Here is a 17,652-nt window from a genome sequence, read left to right on the forward strand (position 1 = left end):
GCTCAGCCCACCCCCCAGTGAACCCAGGACCTTCCCACTGAGCTGACCCTGACCCCTCCTTTTAAAAAATGTTCTCTTAGGAGACAGGTTCTCCCCAAGATGCTAAGTTTCTCAGGCTGGGCTTGCATTTGCAATCTTTCTGCCTCAGCTTCCCGGAGTGCTGGGATTACTGGTGTGCGCCACTATGTCTCCTCCTCCTTCCTACCTGCCAGGCCGACTTCTTTGCCCCAGCTGTGGCACCCTCACCTTCAGGAAGGCTTTCTAGCTCCCAGCCACTTCCCAGTGCTCCTCAACCCCCACTCCAGGGCGTCACTCATAGCATTTAGCAAATGATGTGGCCGCCCTGCCTCCCTCCCTCCTCCTTCCCCACCTGAGTTCATGGGGGGCAGCGGTGCCTCTTTCTCCTCTCAGATGCAGGGGCCCGCCAGCAGGGTGTTCGGTAAGTGGCAGTGGCTTCGGCAGCTCTGGGGCTGAGCTAGCCCTTTGGGTCAGTAGCTACCTGTCCCCGTGGGCTGTCAGGGAACCTCCTCTGCAGCGGCAAAGGATGCTTTTCCAGACTGCCGCTCCTCATGTCCCTGTCTCTGTCCCCTCAGATAAGGGGCATGGGAGCCCTTGAACATCTGTAGGTCCCCACTCCACCACAGTCTTTTCCTTTTTCTTTTTGTTCCCTCCTACCTCAATGTCGAGGATCAAACCTAGGGCTTCATCTGTGCTAGGCAAGTGCTCTACCGCTGAGCTGCATCCCTGGTCTCCTTTGTGTTTTTTCTGAGATTGATCTTTTGAGAGCCTGAATTCAAGGTTGTTTTGTTTTGTTTTATTTTTACTGAATCTTTGTAACCTTCTCTGTCTGAGTATGTTACCTGAGGAGGTGAAAGATCTGGCGACACCAAATGGCCTTGAGTCTGCTGCTGCCCTTAATAGGAGAGCAAGTCTCTCCTCTCCCTGCCACTAGAGAGTCACCCACCCCATGCATCCCCGCTCACCAACAGCCAATGACAATCTGATGTCCAAGCCAGAAAGTCTACAGGAAGAGAAATGGGTAGACAAGAACATCCTGACCTTCACTTGATTTTTTCCAACAAAAGAGTTCATGGACATTTTGGTCCGGTCAGTGAGGGTCTGCTGTAGAAAGATGGGTCCTCCCTACATGTGCTGACAAAGCAGATTTTCAGACCTGAAATGCTGAGTGTGACCTTCCAGAGAGGATCCAGCCTCACTGAGGAACCAGTTTGTGGTAAAGTACAGACCCAAGAGCCCAGCTGGAAGGATTCCAGTCCTGCCTCGGTCACTTGCTATATAACCTCAGGTATGCTTCTATGTGGAAAACGGTTAACGTTTAAGTGCATACCACATGAGACTGTCATGAGAGACACAGGTTACTAAGCATAAAGATCTAGAAAGATGCCCAGAAATGACTAGTCTTCATTAAGGGGGAGTAGTTAGCATCAAAGCTGGTAGGGACCTATTTCCCCAGATGGCACAAGCCCCGGGCAGTGCTGTTTTCTCTGAACTTTTGTCTGTGGAGGTGGAAGGCAGGTAAAGATTCATCCCCCTCACAGCACTCTCTGTAAAAGGATAGAGCCTGAGCCACTCACGCTTCAACTGGCTCCCCTTGGCAGGCAGGTTAGGGAGAACTTGTAGGTAGCACTGGCCGACTCCCACAGTACTCCGTGGTCCCCCTGGCCTATTTGAACTGACTTCACCCAGCATACTGGATGATACACAGTAGTATGGGAAAATTCACCTTGAGATCAAAGGACTGAGAAAGTGAAAGGTGTGTTGGCAAGAAACTGGGCCTTCTCCAGACTAAGCAACGTTTCTTAAAATGTAGTTCACACCCCGCCTGCCACACTCGAGGTGTTTATGAAGGAAGTCTCTGGGTCTCACACTGGATCTATTAAAACAGTATCCTAGAAACGAAGGCAGGAATCACTGTTAAACAAGCTGCCCAACTCCCAGGCTGGGAATTCTGAGGTTTGACAACTCCCCACCCTGTTACGGATCTCCAACTTAGCCAAAAAGTCAGAATGTACCACCAGATAAATGTGAATTCTCCAGAGTCTTTTCATACCACACAACAGAGAAGAGTGAAAAAGGCCAGCCCCCAACACGAGCAAGCAGGAAAACCACCCTGAGTAAGGCACACTGACATGGTTCTTGGTATGGGAAGGAGCCACAGACCAGCTATGTCAGTTCTCTCGGATCCAACCAAACTTGGGATCTGCGTGCAAATCCCTTCCCAGTGCAGAGCCCAGTTTTCTGCCAAGATTCTGCAGAGCTACTGGGTGAGAAAGAGCTTGCAGGCAGAGTGGGAGCACTGGAGGTTTGTCTTTGGAGGCAGGCACAGAAAAGGAAAGCAAGCTCCTAGATGCTAAGGAGAAAAGCAAGCCCCACGTCTTCCTCCAGACTCTGTGTATCAGCCCAATTAGTATCCTGGACTCCGTGGCTCTAACAACTTAAATAATTTTTATTACAAAAAGAAGAAAAACCAAAACATCCCCCAAATTCTCCCATGGGCTTCCCCCTCTGTGACAATAAATAAGGTGGGGGAGACTGATCGGAGGAGGGGTGGGGGTCATGGTTCAGCAGAAAATGGAGCTTAACTTGGGCAGCAGTGGCAAGGACATCCAGCCTCCCCTCCTCTGGCCCAGATGCTATGGTCACATTGGCCAGAACACACAACCCTGCCCACTGACAGTGACAGCCTTGGCGTGTGTCTGGAGGAGTGTGGCCAGAGGGGAGGACATGCCTTGGAGTGGCGGGTTGGCTGCCCCACCCTGTGGCCTTCTCAATCCTGGCAGTAATGAGTCCAGCCAGCTCCCTGCTGGCTCCCAGGGAATCTAGCAGCATCAACTGAGGTGCAAGCCCACCTATGGGCAGAATCTTTTGCTACTGCGGTCTATTACCAACAGTGAAGTCAGAAACCCAGACCCCAAGAAAGACTGGAGTAAGCAGTCCAAAGATGGCTGATACAGGCCCTCCTCACAGTGGGAGGGAGGGTGTGAAAGTTGTAGTGATGGTTGGGTCTCAAGGTCTCTAGGACAGAAGGATATCCTACCTCTGCCAGCTCACTGTACCAAGATGAGAACAGAGACGCTGGCATCATCCAGTCAAGTCTCAGTGGTGTGTGACCACTGTGGAGGAGATGATGGAGCTCAGCTCAAGTCTCTTCTAGAACCAGAGTGCTTCTGGTGGGAAGGCCTTTGGACCCAGCATGGCAGTTTCAGGAGGGCTGTGATCAGGTCCTCTCAGCTCCCTGCCCCAGACATGCCCAGTGGATGGAAACTGCTTTCTTCCAGCAAGAGACGCCCCAGTCGGTAGAGCAGCTGAGGGTACCAGTGCACACCCTCTCCCAGGGTCCAGCTACCCCACGCCAAGCTGGGAAACAGTCGCAGGGGCCAGAAGGCCATCTGAGCCAGGTGGTGGTCAGCCACAGCTGCAAAGCAGGAAGCCACCACATCCTCCACCACCAGTGTCCCATGCCTTGTGAGTGGAGCATAGGCCCCGAGGGCCACGTGTGTGGAGACAGCTGCCACTCGTGCAGGCTGCAAGCCTGGCACCCCTGCCACCAGCACATACTGGCCAGGCTGCACGTGGCTGGCGAATGTGGCCCGGAAGTGGGCTGGTTCTGTGTGATTGTCAGCAGTGAAGAGCAGGTGGGCAGGGGTGAGTGACAAGCGGCGTGGGGGGTCCAGGGTCTCAATGACCTGGAAAACCCTCAGCCTGTCTGGCTCACGGTCCAGGAAAATGAGCACGTCGCTGAAGGTGGGGCTCCCATCCTCCCCCATGGCCAGCACCCGATCTCCTGGCCTTACTGCTGAGAGGGCCACTCGGGCCCCGCTCTCTAGGTGCACTTGGGCTCCAGCGGGGAAGCAGCCACCCGTCTTGGCTGCAGCAGAGTGCTCTGTGGGAAGAAGGGACAGGGAGGGATTACTACTGGGGAGCTGGCATCCCCAGGCTCAGCACCCCTCCCCTGGCCACCCTGCCCCAGCCAGAACTTCTCTTGCTCCCTAAGATACCCCATCTCCATATCCCAACTGCTGTTTCCCATTTCCCACACAGGTTTGAACCCACCCGCAATATAGTTTTCTGCCCCCTGCCCAACCCGACAACTTGCCAATGAGAGACGCCCACTGGGGCTCCAGGACCCAGTGGGTGAGAGGGAGAGGCCCTCTTGAAGCCCAGGTGGCGCCCCCATCTGTTCACATCTGCACGACTCCGTGAAGCTGTCAGAGACCACAGGACAGCTGAGCCAGGCATTAGTCAGCTGTGGCTGGACCCTAGGAAAGCTGCAGCCTCACAGAGAGGGAGGTCACTTAGCTCCTCTGGGGTCTAAATGTCCTGTTATTGCTCACCCCTTGCTCAGATGCTTCTTTTTAAAAAATGCACACCACACCCACAGGCTAATACTGTGATGGAGCTGGTCCTTAGCATCTAAGGAAGGGAGAGGAAGGCGAGCTCAAGGGGCAAACCCAGGGTCCTGGGCAGGGAATGGTCAGGGATGGGTCAGTCACCATCTGATTCACTTCATGTCTCCAGCCCTGGTGCAGGGACAGAACACAGTGGCAGCAGCAGGTAGGAGACAGTGGTATTTGAGTCAAGAGTAATGATCACAAGAGGCCACTAGGGGAGCCGCCCTGGGCCAGTGTTTGCAGGTGAAGGGTAGTTGTGATTCCAAGCAGCACCATGGTAGAGGAGGTGTGGAGCAAGAGGGTCAGGCTGTAGCTGGAGGTCAGTGTGGGATGACCACAGTGAGCCCAGGCAAAATCAAGATTACCAAAAAGCAAGTCCAGTCTGTTGTCAGTCTGTGAGTGCAATGTCCACACCGGACCAGTGAGGAGGGTTAAGCCTGTGGCCAAGTGGGGCTGGAGGGGACCCACAGAGGAACCACAGGGAGCATCTGCAACTGGGTTCAGTGTGGGCAGCAAGGACCTGGGGAGACCTTAGGACAGGGTAAGCCTCCTGTGCTTGTCAATTCTGATCAACAAGGCGGCCAATCTGGGAAAATCCACTTTATTGAGTCCACTTTATTTTGGCTTTCTTGGCTAGCTCTGCCCCCAAACGTCCAGCTTCAGGGCTCTGGGAGGAAGGATAGGGACGCCTGCGCCCCCTGGGAGGCCTGACCTGCAGCTGGATGAGGACTGTGAACCTCAGGGCTCCAGGTCAGGCATACTGGTGTCTGAGCATACACAGGCCCCTGGTGCCACCAGAGCCGCACCATGCCGTCTGTTGGGAGGGGAGGTGGTGCCTGCCAGCCTGGCTTCCTCCATCTGTCCAGCTCGGGCTGTCTTGCACGTCCTGTGTCAGGCTCTGGACTGTGAACCCCCAGGTCAAGGAGAAGCCGCAATGGGACAGACCCTGTCTCCCTAGGCTCGAATCAAATCGGATCAGAACACTACCAGGTCTGGGAGGCACAGGAGGCAGTGAGCAGCTGCTGCGGGGAGCACCACCGACGTCGTCCTCTTCCCCGGGATCCCCGCCTCCATCCCCTAGCAGACATCTTCACCTTCTTGGCCCAGGCGGGCACTGTACTGACCGCCCACTCCCTGCGGCCCCGGCCCCGGGCCCAGCCCCCCGGCAGCGGCTCACCGGACTTGACGGAGCAGTGCACGTGGGCCTTGGACTCGTAGTACACCCAGTCGAAGCCGGCCTCCACTGCCAGGCGCGCCAGCAGTCCGTACTTGTTGCGGTCGCGGTCCGAGGTGGTGATGTCCACGGCGCGGCCCTCGTAGTGCAAGGACTCCTCTGAATGATGGCCGTCCTCATCCCAGCCTTCGGTCACGCGCAGCTTCACGCCGGGCCACTGATTCATGACGGAGATGGCCAGCGAGTTCAGGCGGTCCTTGCAGCGCTGAGGGGGGAACACGCGGCGGTATTAGCCGAGGAGCCCGCTGCGGCGCGGGGGCGAGGACCGCGCACTCCCCCACCGCACCCGTGCGGGTGGGAAAACCGAGGAGCGTCTGTGTCCTTCCCTCTTGGGAGCAGAGGGCCGGAGCGCGTCCCCTCCCATTCTAGCGTCCAGAAGCCCCAGCGAACCGGGCCGCACGGTGGCACCGCGAATCCGGAGGGGGCGCGGAGCACACAGCCTCCGGCAGGCGCAGCTCCGCTCCCCTCTGAATTCAATGAGGCCCGCCATAGATGGGACTAAACTTTTCTAGCTCTGGGTGTCTGTGACGCGCCGTGGCCCAAGGGCGGGCCGCAAAGGAGTCGGAGCGGGAGCAAGCAGTTCGCGCGGCCCACAGCCTGCGGCTGGCCTGCCAGGCATGCAAGGCGCTCGGTCCCCAGTAGGTGTCACCGCAGCCTCAGGCCTGAGGCTCGGGGACGACCAGCCCTGGAGGCACGGCAGGTGCCGAGTGTCACCGCAGCAAGGCCCGGACAGTGTGTCATTGGAGGGGAATCCCAGCCTGGCCGGGGATCCCTCGAGTGCCACAGAACGTTCCTGCTAGGACTCTCCGAGGACCTCAGCCCTCTGGCACTGGGAGCAGGAAATACTCGGACAGAAAACCAGAAGCTGGCAGGCTAGCTAGTGCCCACCAGCTCGGGGACGGCGACGTGGAGCGTCCTCTGTGCGAGGGGCCTGCATGGTTGACAGTCTTGCAGCCCTCCGCCTCCCCGAGCCTGTGCGCGGCCCCTGTTTGTGAAGCGACCTGAGAAATCGATTCCTTGATCTCAGGGAGCCGGCTCCACATCCTCCCGAGCCTCCCCTCCTGCGGTGAGGGTAGAGCTGTGTGCTAGGGAACAGAGGGGCGAAAATCCTGTAGCTGCTCCCTCACCATGTGCAGAGGGCCTCTGAGCCCGAAGGCCCATGCAGCTGAGGGAAGTGGGCGCAGAAATCCAGGAGGGGACCTTACAGCAGTCTCCGTGAACCAGGTGTGAGGCCCCGCCCAGTGCGGGCAGCCCTTGTCTCAATCTACCCCTGCCCCAGAGTGTGGGCCCCACAGACCCTTGGACTCGGCCTCCCAGGAGCTGAAAACTAAGGCCGGGCTGGTCCTCCAGGTGCACAGCCTGGCTTGAGGCGGTCCCTGCCCAGAGAGGAGCTCCACGTGCTCTTCCAGGTCCTTGATGCCCCGATTCTAGCCCCCAACCGGTGTCCGCCCCGCGATCCCAGCTCCCCGCCCCTCTGGCCCCTACCACCCCCTCCCTCGGGTGCACAGCCTGGGCGCTTGCTGTCAATGATTGCCCAGCCTGTGGCCCGGATCCTTATCTGCATTCCTCGGCGCCCGGCCCGGCCCGGCCACCAGCCAACCTTCGGCCCCGACAGCGGCCGGCCGGCCTCGGCGCCAGGGCGCATGCTTAAGACCATGGTTTAGCTGATCTTCCTAAAGTTAGTTGCCTCAAGTTAGCGGGGAAAGAGCTGGGAGACCCTAGAGGAAGGGAGCGTAAGTCCCTATCCTTGTGCACGCGGCAGCAGGGAAGGGTGTTTGTGACCCGGCGCTCCACGCGCGCCGAGATTATAGCTCGGCCTCCAGCCTCCCAAGGCCATCCCTTCCTCTCTCTTCCAATTCTTCCTGTCCCCTCTGCCAAGCCCAGGGACCTCCCCCCACCAAGTTCGGTCACAGAGCCCAAAGGCCGGGCACCCCGCCCTTTAACCGCAGCCAGCCGCTTAGCTCTCGGGACAGACACGTGGGCTTGCCCGGTGGTTCCCTTGCCCACCTCCGCCTCTCTACTCAACTGTTACCCGCGGTTCCTTAATCCCAGACCCAGTTTGGACCCTGCTCCAAGGGGAGCTGCAAGGAACTAAGGGCGCGCGGGGAGGAAGGGCCCTGGGGCCCCTCACACCGGGAGCGTCTTCTCCTCGAGGGTGCCAAATGGCTTCGAATTGAAAAGGACGCCGCCGAGAGGAAGATTAGGCCGGGAGGGACCTCATGGGCCGCAGAGGCACAGGCGGCTGTGGGGTTGAGGCACCTCCGGGTGCCCAGCGCTCCCGGGCGGAGGGGGCGCCCTCGCTGCCCACTGGGCGGTGGGGCTGGGCAGCGGGAAGCTCTTCTCACCGACTCCGGGCTCGGGCACAGGGATGCCGCTGTGCCCGCCTGGACCCCTGGGCGGGCCGCGTTGGGCAGAAAGCAGCTGGGCTTGGCGAGAGGGGCAGGTGCCAGGGGGCGTGCCAGGCAGTGGAGCAAAGGTGCCAGGGGGCAGGTGGCCTTGCTTCAGCGGCGCGCCGGGAGGTGGATCGCGCTCACCTGGGTCATGAGGCGGTCGGCACCCGTGTTCTCCTCGTCCTTGAAGATGATGTCGGGGTTGTAGTTGGGGGTGAGCTCCTTGAAGCGCTCGGAGCTGCGCGCGATCTTGCCTTCATAGCGCCCGCTGGCGCCGAGGGTCTTCTCCGGCACGTTGGGGCTGAACTGCTTGTAGGCGAGGGGCACGAGCTTGCGCGGCGGCCGCCGGCGGCCACCCACCACCCGGCCCGGCCCGCAACCCCGCGCCGCGGGCACCAGTAGCAGTAGCAGGAGAAGGCAGAACAGCGGTCGGGGCCGGAGCCGGGCGGGAGACATGGCCGGGAGCCCGGGAGAGCGACGGGCGAAGGCGCCTGGTGGGCTGATGGGTGGGCGGGTCGGCGGGAGCGCTGCGGGGACTCAGGCGTCCGGGTGGCTCCGGGGGGCTCCAGGCGGGGGCGCCATGGGCGGCGCGGCGCGGCGCGGCTCAAGGCCGGCGGGACTCAGGTGCGGGGCGGGGGCCCGGGGCCCTGGCTGGTGGCGGCGCGCTGTCCCCCTCGGCGCCTCGACTCTGAGCTGCCCGGCTCGCCCGCCGCCAATAAATAGGCCGGCCCGTTTGTTTTGGCAACGCGGCGGCGGCGGGGGGCGGCGGGCGGCGGGGCTGCGGGCCGCCGGGCTGGGCTGGGCTGGCCGGGCCGGCGGGCTGGAGGGACCCGCGGTTAGCACCCCGGCCCGGCGGTCAGGCAGCTCGGGCGGAGCGGGAGCTGCTGCCGTCTGCAGCGCAGCCCGGGGTCGAGTGAAAGGGGAAATGGAAGAGATCCGGGCTCAGGCCCCCGCGCAGACCGCACCCTACCCATGTCCCTGCCTCCTGCGCGCTCGACAGCGAACCTGCAGCAAGGGCGGCTCAGCCTCCTCCCCCTCGGGCGGGCGGCCCCGACGCCGGCCAGCCCCGGCCCCGCGCGCGCTCCTCGCCGCGCGTCCACCCGCCAGCTGCCCTCTGCGCCCCCTGCACTGCCTGCGTTCGCCCTCCCCGTCCCGACGCGCCCCACCCTGCCCCGGCCTCGCCTTCTGGTTCCTCGTGGCTCCGGGGTGCCCCGCCAGGCTCAAACCTCCTGGACAGGAGCTGCCACCCCCACGGAGACCGCAACCCACGGCGCGGCCGGACGCAAGGGGCGGGGTGGGGGGAGCAGTGGCCGAATCGCACAGCCGCCCACGGTGTCCCCTGCGGGGAAGCAAACCCAAAAGACAGGAGGCCGCTCCTAACCTGGTGCTCCACCCTGGAGCTGGGCTTTACATCAACCCGGTGCACATCCCACCGCGCCCGGCTATGAAATAGGGTGGGCAGTTGGGCCTTTTGAAGAGTTGAGTAGGGTTTCTGAGCTGGAAATCTTTATAAGGAGCAATACCGGGAGTTGCAAAGAGAAGAGCGTCTACAATGCGGACATCCGCAGAGCGTGCTGGAGCCCGGGGCTGCCCAACTCTCAGGGGCACCAGCTCGCTAAGGAGCCAAAGCCATACGCCTACGGCTCTCTGTGACAAATAATTTCACTCTTAGCCTTACTTTACAAATAAAAAAGGACAGAGAAAATGGAGAGGCAGCTATGGAAGTGAAGTAGGTTGTGTATTTTAGGGAGGACATTCAGGAAAGCTGAATGAATTAAGATCGTTTCTGCGGAAACAAGAAAAGGCAAGTGTTAAAAACAAGCAAAAGCCACCATCACAATACCAAACTGTATGTTTTGATTGCAGGGTAGCCTCTATAGTCAATAAAGAGAAATGAAAGGATGAGAAAATAGAAGTTTTAAAATTGTTACTATTCCAATGTTAATGCATTTTACTGGTACATATGAACCTACAACATGGGCACAATTAGATATCATAGTATGCCCTGTTTGTGTTATCTAACCTAAGCTTGCAACAGCCAAGTAAACTATTATCCCTATTTCGGGAAGGATATGAAGTCCTGGGGAGCAGGCTTGAGACTCCCTGGAACCAAGGCAAAGACTTGGATTCCTTTCTCCACACAGGTTTCATCCTTCCAGCAAAGCCCTGGTTGGGGGCTGCAATAGCTTTGCATAGGTTTACTCACCTGTTCAGGATCCATTTTGTGGACACTAATTCAAGATTGGAAGGAATTCAAAATCCAAGCACTTGGTATTATCGAAAAGGAAACTGAGGGTCACAGAAGGAAATTTCAGATGGCTCCATCAGGAGTGGGGAAGTACCAGTAACTTGGAAAGTGAACAGATAGCATCCTCTCCTCCCCTAACTCCCCCCTACCTGCACTATGTCTTTCCTATGTTCCCAATCACCCAGGAATGTCACTCCTTTCCCTTGAAATTGCTCCAAGTGCTTTAACTTGTCATTTGCAGGGTTCTCATCCCCTTCCCCTTTGCTTAGATTTCTGTAGTCCAGTGCTTAACAGGTCAGTACCTCCCAAACCACACAGGAGCTCTCTGTTTTAATGGAGCTCCAAAGAGAAAACCCCATAGGCTTCTGGGGTCATCTGTCTATTTTAATAATTTTCTACAGAAGTGTGGCCTTATATCCACTCTTTCTCTCTCCCTCTCTCTCTAATGCAAACTCTTTCCCTCTTCTTCTGACCTTAGAGATTAGGGCCATTATCCTGTTTAGTATCCCATAAGCATGGTCTTAGAATTCACTTTCAATCTTCTTTTCTCCAATGAAAGACCACATCGTACACTCTTCTCTCAGAGATTCTGATTTGTAACCACTTATTAGTTTTGTCACTTGTCCTCTTCTTTCTACTCTCTTAAACTGTGATTCTTCTCCTTCTGAAACAAATCTGAAAAGATCTGATTAGTGTCAAATAAGAATAATATACACAGTGTCTTAGTCACTTTATTGCTGAGACACAACACCTGACACCCACAGTGTGAAGGAGGAAACGTTTCTTGTGGCTCACACTTTATAGAGGTTTTGCTCCACCATCAGCTGGCTCCAAGGCAGGGCAGTGTGGCAGTGGGGCATGACAGAGGAGAGCTGCTCAAGGTAGGGCAGTGTGGCAGCAGTCCAGGCTGAAGGAGCTAAACTCTGCCAGGTCAGGACCCCAGGGACTCCCTCCTTGCACCAAACTCCTCCTTCCAACTTCCGACTTAGCTGTAAATCAGCAGTGGACTGATTTACTGAACAGTATCATACCCCTACCAATTCCCTGCTGGTGGCCCAAAGCCCCACCTAGGAGCACATGAGGCCTTGGGGACATCTAGACACAAACTATAGTAGGCAATGCAGCTAAACTGGGTGTCAGATGGGATTCTGCAGCTGCAGAGTGCCACCTCCAGGGCTGGGATTGGGCTCCACTTGGATCCTCTCTGCCAGGCTGATGACTCCAGAGCAATTTTCAAGGTGTGCACTGGAAGAAATACCTAGGAGATGGAAGAACCAAGTCTTGCCCGAGGTGCTTTGCCCACTAGCAAATCTCCACAATTACCCTGTGTGCCATTGGTTGTGTGTGTGTGTGTGTGTGTGTGTGTGTGTGTGTGTGTGTGTGAGAGAGAGAGAGAGAGAGAGAGAGAGAGATAGGGATTGAGCCCAGGGCTAAGCTCTACCACCAAACTACATCTTCAGCCCCTTGCCTGGCAATTTTTATTCTCCTTTTAAAAATCTATACTTCTAAGCTTTAGGGTAAAGTAACTTTGCCTGTGGTCCAACACCGAGAACTGCAGTAATCATGTCTTAATTCCTTATTTTCCTAGATCACATCCATCTTACCTGCTCTTCTGTATTTGTTTATGAGTGGTGTTTGTGGCCTTGGAATTGCCTTTTATTTTAATGGTTCATCTGAACGTTAAATAGTAAATTCACTGAGGACAATGAAGCAATGCTATTTTTCTTTTAAAAAAAAAAACAGCAGTCCTTTGAGATCTGTATCTCAAATGTAGATCAGCATCAGTTCACCCTTCCCAGAGGAAGAAGGGAGGAAGGAAGGTGAGAAGCATTATCACTTGTCCAGCCATGATCTGCCACACTCAGTCCCAGTCAGGGCCTCAGAGCTTTGGCTGCCTATGTTCCTAGCCTCTTGGTAGATATAGGGTAGTTTTTCTTTTCTTTTTTTTTTTGGTCTTTTTCCTTTTTATCAGTACTGGGGATTGAACTCACGACTGCCTGCTTGCAAGGCAGGCGCTTATGCCTGCTGAGCTAAATCCCCAGCCTAGGGTAGCTTTTGAATGGCATCGATTCCTTGGACTTAGCAAAGACAGACTCTTCTGATCACTGCTAACAGGAAAACTGGACCTGAACTGAGCCTCTCTAGAAGCACCAATGGCGCAGGGCATCTCCTGACCCTATCATCAGGAGTGACAGAGCTCACCCAGTCTCCTCACATCTGAGTGCAGAGTCTGTTGGTGAAATCATTTTTTTCTCTTGCCTTTAGAACTCTTTCATCAAATGTTCTAAAAAGAACAAAGAAGGCAGGGTGCACTCCAGCACTCGGGAGGTTGAGGCAGGAGGATCCAGGTGAGTTTGAGGCCAACCTGTGCTACACAGTAAGTTCAAGGCCATGCTGTCTTGTCTCAAGACAAAACAAAAAAGTTATTTCTTTCATAATATTCATTTTGATTATAAACGTGAGCATTGAAAAAGGGGAGAAATATGAATTGGACCTGATGATTACATGTTCACTAGACTACCATGCTTTTAATCAATCTGAATTTAACACTACGGTACAAATGGTATGTACTTACAATAGATAACTGAGACAGCCAAAGCAAAAAGATAACTTATATATTCATGTATGTGAGCATGTATGTATGTATTCACACACACACACACACATACACACACACACACACACACTGCATAGCCATATTTCTATGCCAGGTAGTCTTTTTTCGCCTAATTGTATCACTTGATCAAAGGGATCCAGCTCTTAACCCAAGAGTGCAGAGCCTTAGGTTACACTGGACAAGTTTTAGGAACACGGTCAGTCAGATGCCCTCCATTGTCAGTGGCAGCAGCCCTAAGTTGGCAGAAACTGCACTAGACCCTGAGGTGGCAGACTTGTGCCTGAACACAACTTTGCTACCTTCTACCTGTGGGACTTTAGGAAAACACATGACCTCTCTGAATTTCAGTTTTCTCATCTGCAAAATGAAAAACAGTATTGCCTGCCTCACAGGGCTCTGGAGAGAGCAAAGAATACAAATCACCAAGTACTGAAGTCACAGCAAGGTCACTTTTTAATTCTCTGCTGGGATGCACAGGTTAAGCGGACTTCTGAAAGTCTGAGAAAGGAACTTGTTAGAAATACATCTTTAAAGATATTTTGAGTTAGGCAAGGTTTTTAAATTACCATTTCTATCAAAAAAAGAAAATTCTCTGCTGGACCAGCAGTGGTAGTAGTCCTGATTTCTATTACCTGCCTGGTGGACAAACATCCGGAAGTTTAGGTGTGTGTGCCCCCAGCCAGCAGAGGTGACGTGGAGAACCCCATCTTTCTATTCAAGGAGCGTCTTCCTGGACAAGTAAGAGCGCACAGAGAAAGAGAATGCCACAGGCAAAGTAGAAGATGCAGTTACTGTCCTTGGAACATTTGCTATTTAACCTTACAGACAACACCACTCATAAATGAGTACAGAAGAGTAGATAAATAGATACGATAGACTTGATTAAGCATAGGGAATTGAGAAACAATTAGCCTGGGATTAGAAACCTGGGGATGAAAACAGATTTGAGGGAAAGGAATGATGGGGCTCCTCAGGAAGGGGTGCGGCTAGTAGGATGAGAAGTTGGGTGAGGCGGCCTTGTAAAGGGGGACCCTAGTGCCATTTCCCAAGCCATCACGCAAGCCTTCCAGGACCGACACCGTTCACTTAATTTTACCATCTGTAAAATGTTGCACAGCTCACAACTTGCACGTGAGGGAGTAAGGAGTTGGGAATCCAAGCCTGCGTGAGGCAACGGTTCCTTGGTGACTCCTAGGGCAGGCATGCCAGGTTGCTGACCTCTGCTCAAGTCAATCATTTTCTCTTTGAAATCTAGGTGAACTGCTTTTCCCTGTAAGAGTTGTTGCTTTGGGGGGCTTTTTTTTTTCTTTTGAGACAGGGTCTCCCTATGCAGTTCAGGCTGATCTTGAGCTCACTTTGTAGCCCAGGCCATAGCCTCGGCTGATCTCAAATTTGCAATAATCCTCCTGCCTCAGTCTCTCAGGTGCTGGAATTACAGGCATGCGCCACCACACCCTGCCTTTTTTGGGCTTTTGAATGCTTGGACTCTGATCATTTTCCCACCTGCTTGGGTCATTTTGACTTCTAATGTTGGTTTTTTGAAGAGGTTAGCAACTCCAACAAATTTGGCCCATATGGGAGCATGCTTGTCTTTCAAGCCTCAGGTCAGTCCAGAACATGGTTAGAGATCCAATTAAAGCCACTCAGAACTAACAATGCTTTGAAAGCGAGCTATTGATTAGAAATGGGAATGTCACGTTACCTTTCCCAAACAATAAGCTCATTACATGGCACTTTAGAGAGAGAAAGAGAGAGCCAGGCATTAAGGACTTTGCTTTGATGACTTTGAAAAGGTAGAGAAAGGCAACAGAATTAGTTACAGAAGGAGTGTTTGCCCAAGTTAGAAACTAAAGATGGTGAGAAATTCTTATCTCAAAACATTTGCAGAAAAAAAAATATATATATATATACAAGTTATAACAATGGGATATATATATCTGTATACAAGTTTACTAATGGGTTTTAATTCTACTCCAGTGTCTTCACTGGGAAAGTAACTATTTGCATAATAGAAAATCTTGGAAAATAGTTCAGTGAATGTTCAAAAGGAGGAGGTAACTATTGTTCTTTTAATACTCAAATAATCAACTATTAGTTTTCTTTCTTTCTTGTACCAACGATTGAACTCATGACCTTGCACTCGCCAAGCAGGCACTTATGCCACTGAGCTAAATCCCCAGCCCCTCAAATATTAGTTTTCTATAACTGGGATTGTATGAGTCCATGCATGTGACCAAGTCCCTCCTGGTACAGATGGCTCCTTACATATTCTGGGGATCAAAAGCCAAAGAACCCCAAAATGTATGTGATCGCTTGCTCTGTGTATGTGTGTGTACGTGTGCCCGCATGCACGTGTACGCTCACTTTACTCGTGTGTTACTGGGGATTTCTCTCAGGGTCTTCGTACGGAGATATATTGCAAGTCCTTTATTCTTTTCTATTATTTTAGTTTGAGATAGGATCTCACTGATTTGCTAAGTTGCCCATGCTGGGCTTGAACTTTCAATCTTCCTGCCTTAGCTTCCTAGAGTGCGAGGGTTACAGACATGGGCCACCATACTTGACTAATAACCTGCTTTTTAATAACTTATATTCTTAGTTTCCACAAAATAACAAGTTCATTACATTATGATTATAGCCAACAAATAGTACCAAGCCCCTTTCTCATCCTACAATAGGTTACCCCAAACAAAACCAGTCAGACAAAAAGGCTGCACTGCATTGGCTTATATCCACAGATGAGGCAGATTTATCACTAAATTTGCCTAACATACTGCTCATAGAAAAAGGGGTATGTGTGGTGATACATTAATATTTCTTATCTTTCTTTTGGGTATGTGTGTTTTTTATGAAACAGGGCCTCTAAATTGTAGTGCAAGCTGGCCCTACACTCACAGTGATCCTCCTGCCTTAGCCTCCTGAGTGCTAGGATTACAGGTGTGTGCCACTACACCCAGCTTTTTATGTGTTTTTAAAAATATAGTCTCACTGTACAGCGCAGGCGGGTCTTGAACTCAGTCTGTAGCTTAGGCTAGCCTTGAACTCCCAGCAACCCTTCTGCCTCAACCTCCCAAGTGCAGGAATTACAGGCATGCACCACCATGCCTGGCTCTATTTCTTGATCTATTCACTCAATGATAAAATTTTGAGCACTTACTACCTTTGTTCTGGGTGTTTGGGATGTGACAAAAAATTATCAAAAAGAGAAAGAAAAAATCCCTGCTTTATTCTACAGGGGACTCACTGGGAAGACAGACAATGAAAAACAAAAATAAAATATATATAACATCTTAGAAGGGAATAAGGGAGGACAGTGAGCAAGACACACAGAAAAGGGGAAAGGACTGGGGCAGTCTGCTGGGCAGCAAGGGCAGTGGGCAGCTGGCTCCTTCCAGTGGAGCTGTTGAGGTAACCACCAAGAAGGGCAGCTTCAGCAAAGATGTGCCAGAGGTGAGATTTGCCCCAGTGGGTGGCGAGGGAAGGATATTCGGACCGACAGAACAGTGTAGGACCCTGACGTCATGATAGCGATAAAAAGCAAAGAAATGATTGTTACTGAAGAAGACAAAGTTAAGGGGGAAACGGGTGAGGAAAAAACCATGTCATTTTCTCTCTGTCTCTCTGTCTCTGGGTCTCTCTGACCTATCTGTCTGTCTGTCTGTTTCCTTCATTTTCTCTGGTACTAGTGATGGAACCGAAGGTCTTTGCACTGAGCTATATCCCCTGGACATTATATTTTTAATTTGGAGGCAAAATCTCACAAAATTGCTAAATTTCCCAGGCTGTGCACAACTTTGCAATCCTATCTCAGCCTCTCAAAGTGCTGGGATCACAGGAGTAGTCCACCATGCCTGGCCATGACTTGTATTTTCTGTTTCATACATTTGAACAACATTTGGGAGGAAAAATCCATTAACTATCAGCTTTGGACTGTAGACTTGTTGAAACTGGGGAATATGTCTTTATGGCCATACATCAAGGAACACAATCCCTGTTGGTGGGGATGCTAGCAAATAAGCACTCAATATAGAATTTGAGCTAACATGTGTTTAATTTTTCCTATTTCTTGCTGAATGTAGTTTTTCTATCAATTCCCAACACCTTGCCCACAAACCTGTGCTGTTCCTTTGCATTTGTTTTTAGTGATCTGGAGTGTTTTCCAGTTTGCAGTTCTGGTCTGTGAACATAAGGCTTATAACCAATGTAGCTCCTCATGCCACTTCCTGGCCAAGAACACAGCCCCATCATTCTCTAGAGCATCCAAGGTGATCTTTCTTGTATCGAATTCTTCCCATTAGTTCTTCAAATTGCTGAAGTTGTCGAAATGCTTTCCATCATCTTAAGATACTGTTAGCGTCAGCTTCTCTACCTGCTTCAGTTGATGATGATTGAGATTTTGAGGTTCACGTCCAGAAGTGTGTGTGTGTCTCAGACTGTCACTTGCAGGAACTACTTCCCAAATGGCTTCTGGTGGAAGCCCAGCTCCATCCCATAGTCCTGGCTTCATGGTGGTTTTGATAATCAGCCCACACAGGGATTTAGCTCAGTGGCATAAACGCCTGCCTTGCAAGTGCAGTTGTGAGTTCGATTTCCAGTACCAAAAAGAAAAAAAAAGGAGGATTGCTGTGAGTTCCAGGTCAGACTGGGCTACAAAGTGAGTTGAAGGCCAGCCTGAACTCCACAGCAAACCTTACTGTAGAAAGATAATCAGCCCACAGGCACCATGCCATCCCTGGGTCATCGCCTTCGGT

At 52.8% G+C, this 17,652-nt stretch overlaps 1 protein-coding gene across 1 annotated transcript; it reads right to left on the reverse strand.

The window, feature by feature from the left end:
- Positions 1-2,447: 2,447 nt before the first annotated feature.
- Positions 2,448-8,907, reverse strand: Ihh (Indian hedgehog signaling molecule). Its single transcript, XM_003464030.5, has 3 exons — positions 8,181-8,907; positions 5,590-5,851; positions 2,448-3,904 (listed from the first exon to the last, which is right to left on the reverse strand). The coding sequence occupies exons 1-3, from the start codon at positions 8,490-8,492 to the stop codon at positions 3,249-3,251; spliced, it is 1,230 nt and encodes a 409-aa protein (XP_003464078.2). The 5' UTR covers positions 8,493-8,907; the 3' UTR covers positions 2,448-3,248.
- Between the last annotated feature and the right edge of the window lie 8,745 nt (positions 8,908-17,652).

Source organism: Cavia porcellus, unplaced genomic scaffold (assembly GCF_034190915.1).
Source record: "Cavia porcellus strain 051 isolate PalLab524CR breed Dunkin Hartley unplaced genomic scaffold, mCavPor4.1 scaffold_1, whole genome shotgun sequence".
Classification (NCBI taxonomy): domain Eukaryota; kingdom Metazoa; phylum Chordata; class Mammalia; order Rodentia; family Caviidae; genus Cavia; species Cavia porcellus.

Coding starts and splice junctions, on each gene's coding strand:
- Ihh (XM_003464030.5), bottom strand. CDS start 8,492: ATGTCTCCCGCCCGGCTCCGGCCCCGACCGCTGTTCTGCCTTCTCCTG. Junction 5,852..8,180: donor CCGACCGCCTCATGACCCAG/GTGAGCGCGATC, acceptor TTCCCCCCTCAG/CGCTGCAAGGACCGCCTGAA. Junction 3,905..5,589: donor GCACTGCTCCGTCAAGTCCG/GTGAGCCGCTGC, acceptor TTCTTCCCACAG/AGCACTCTGCTGCAGCCAAG.